Raw genomic sequence first — 3,672 nt, 5'->3', positions numbered from 1 at the left:
GTAAGACTGACTTTTACTCATACATATATATAATGTTAGACTTTTAATGTTATATATATAGTATAGGGTGTATTTTATACTTTCAAAATACTAGGTGGTCTAATTTAACAATTATACTTTTAATTCAATTAAATTGTAAACCTAAAGTTTTATGGATTTATTAAACTTCTTTTAATTATACACCTTAATTAATTAACAAAACCATAAGGGTGTGATTTGAACTTTTTCAAAACTATACTAGAGTTTTTGAATTTAACATTCCTAATTAATCTTTTAATCAACTTTTAAATTCCAAAACTTAAGGGCAAGTTTTGAAACATTTCAACACATTAGGGTTTAGAATTTAAATATACATCAAAATTAAACCATTTAATCAAAATTTAAATTCCAAAACTTGAGGGCAATTTTTGAAACCTTTTTCAAAACATTAAGGTTTCAACTATTTAAACAGCAAAACTTTTGGGTTCAAATTTAAACTATAAAACCTAAAGGGAAAAATATGAAACTTTTCATAACAACAAGGATCAAATAACAAATAATTCAAATTAACATTTAATCACATAATTATCCATATTTGATTTATTTAATGATTTCTTGCAAAACGATTTATCAATTTACTCAAAATAATTAATCAATTATCACATAAGGAAACAATTATCTTATTACATGATAAATATCTTCAATTAGATCAAAATTATAGTCAAATATATCATATAATCGGATTAATATTGATCTAACATGATAAGGTAACTATCCATAAGCAAAAACAGCAAGAAATCCCGGATATACCTCTGTCTGACGAGTTGACTCGGCGAGTCTGCATGGACTCGGCGAGTTCAGCCATGGACTCGGTGAGTCCAGCCTCCAGAAACCCAAAAAACGAATTTTCCAGTTATACAATGCATCAATACAATTGAAACCAGTCTAGGCTCTGATACCACTGATGGGTTTTGGTCATAAGACATCCTATGTGCTCATACAAACCCTAATGCTTGGATCTAGGTTTCTCTATTGTACATGCTTTCAATCCAAGACTATAAACCCTAATTCTAGCATATGGAAATCAATATTAACATATAATTAGGTTTATGATATTACCTTGATTGTTATGTAGCAATAACAATCCCAATTCCTCCTTGAATTGACTTTGGAAGGCTTAGAGTCACAAGTGTCACTCCTCTAATGGATTACAAACACCATAAGCAAGTGGAGAAGGTATAAAGAGAGAGGAGAGAGGTAGAAATTCGTCCTTAGATGCTCTAGGGATCAAGTGCACGAAATCTTAAGGCCTTAGGGGTCTTTATATTGGGTTGGGATTAGGGTTTCAGTCCTTATCCTTATCTAGTTACTTGCCCATCAAGCAACCATAAGATAAGCCTTGAAAAACCCCTATCTCTTGGACCTTGGACGATTTTAAGGATATCCTTATCCTTGAGTTCGTCCATCCTTTAACAAGGATAACCCTTGCCCTATCTTGCAACTATCACATAATTACAATTCAGCCCCTCTAGTTTAATTACTTACACTTGATCACAAAATTAATTCTTAATTAATTATTGACCAATATTAATTAAACAAATATGATTTCTCCTTTAATATATTATTCTTATAACATATTAATAAATCATAATAACCTCTCTCTCTATTTATTTCTCCAATCAAGTTGCTTTGGTGAAGGCAACCCAAAAGGACCATGCACCATCGGGTCAAGTACATACCAAAATAGTTATGGACTTAGACACTAATCCAACAATAACACCGATCAGTCTTGGTAGAAGACTGCTTTTATTAAAGAAAATATAGGATTTTCTGGAAAGGACACTAATTTAATGGATACTCTAAGACTACTACTTTTATTAAAGTTATTTGGATAAAATGACACTAAATACTTATGAACTCACCAGCATTTGTAAAAATGTTGATACTCGCTTTTCAAATAACTTGTATTCTCAGGTCAGCATTAGACAGGTACATCCCCGGAGCTGTTGATGAAGATAGCTTAGTACCAAACTGTATTTATTCTATTACCTGTATTACTTTAATGTATTGTAATGAAAGCCGTGTAAAACTATTACTATTAGTGAAATGGTTGTTGTACTTTGATTTACTATACTACATATGTTGTGATACTTGACATGACGTCATCCATCCCAGAACGTTTCCGCCGTTCCGATTTTGGGGTGTGACACACGGTGAGGATCCTGGATCTCTTCCCGATCTGTCACGTCAAACGTTATTTCATTTTCATTGCATATCGAGGTATTCTTCCATGGTCTATCCTCATTTTCTGTTTTAGAGACCTTGGCATGTCTTTTAGCATGAGAATAAGAAGTACCACAAATGTTAGATCTGCCTGAGATAACGTTCATTATCTTGGCATCTAGGTGTGGAGATCCTGTTTTCTCCAGGATCTTGTGACCATCCTAGTTGTTCTCCTTGGACTTTTCTTTCTTTCTTTCGAGGATCTATTTAAGATGTCCTTTTCTAAGGAAGTAGTTGATCTCCTTTCTTAGAGCTATGAAATCCTCCGTCATGTGACCGAAATCTTCGTGGTAAGCACACCATTTGGAATTGTCTTTAAACCTGGTGGACTTGTTATCCTTCTTTATACACCTTGCTTTGTCTCCGAGGTCCTGCATAGCATAGATTAAACTTGAAACATCCATAGAAAAATGATAGTCAGTGATCTTAGGAGGTTCCTTTTCCTCTTCTTCATCTTCGAGGGCATTAAACATGTGATGATCTGGTTTGGAATAGGGCTTCGATTTGTAGGATCTTGGAGTCGAGGATTCGATCTTCCTATTGAGATTCTCATATTGAATTGAAGGGTTGCTCCCCGTATGGACTTCTTTATCCTCTTCAAGCCTTATGAACCTCAATGCTTGACTCCTAACTTCGTCCAATATCTTGCATGGAGTCATCACGAGATGTTCATAGAAGGGTGAATCCTTCCTGAGACCCATCTTGAAGGCCTCCACAACAGTCGCCATGTCAATGTTGGGGATGCTCAGAGCTTCCCCAACAAACCTATTAACAAAATCCCTAAGTCGTTCCTTAGGATCCTGAACCGCCCGATAGAGATCACTAGTGATCTTCTCGAAGGTTCTACTACAAGAAAACTGGTTATTGAAAATATTGAGTAAATGTGCAAATGAAGTAATAGAATAGGGAGGAATGTTTAGTAGCCATTTAAGAGCTGATCTCATGAGGGTTGAACCAAAGCCTTTGCATACGCAAGCTTCCTTGAAGTGCACTGGTATGGGAATGATCTCCATCCTTTCTTGGTATTGTGCTACAAGCTCTTAAGGATGTGCAGTTCCATCGTAAGGCTTCATGCTAGGAGTCTAGAAGCGCTTAGGAACTTTGGTATCAGCTATTGTAGGAGCAAATCTCGAGATCCTGTGACTTTTTGGAGATTCTTCTGGTATGGGTTGAACTACCCCGGATACGCTTGAGATCATCTGTCTTAACTGTTGAAGTTCCCTAGCCATGTTTGGACTTATTCCTTAGGGTGATGCAGCAGTAGTAGGAGCTGTGTTCCCCTATTGATTTCCTGAGGATCCTGCATTGTCAAAGTTTAGAATCCTTGGTTGTACAACTGTGGGCATCTTTTCCTGGGATCTCTGAAATTCCGCCTTTATCCTCTCCACTTCTCTAAGTAGTGTTCTATTG

The 3,672-nt window shown here is 35.8% G+C and overlaps 1 protein-coding gene across 1 annotated transcript; it reads right to left on the bottom strand.

The window, feature by feature from the left end:
• Positions 1-2,465: 2,465 nt before the first annotated feature.
• On the bottom strand, positions 2,466-3,275 carry LOC145051156 (uncharacterized). Its single transcript, XM_078999281.1, has one exon. It carries the CDS (start codon positions 3,273-3,275, stop codon positions 2,466-2,468), a length of 810 nt encoding a protein of 269 aa, XP_078855407.1.
• Positions 3,276-3,672: the final 397 nt, after the last annotated feature.

This window comes from Lactuca serriola, chromosome 5 (assembly GCF_051521515.1).
Source record: "Lactuca serriola cultivar US96UC23 chromosome 5, Lser_US96UC23_V15, whole genome shotgun sequence".
Lineage (NCBI taxonomy): Eukaryota > Viridiplantae > Streptophyta > Magnoliopsida > Asterales > Asteraceae > Lactuca > Lactuca serriola.
The sequence above is the reverse complement of the archived record's forward strand: the minus strand, read 5'-3'. Positions and strand labels throughout refer to the sequence as shown.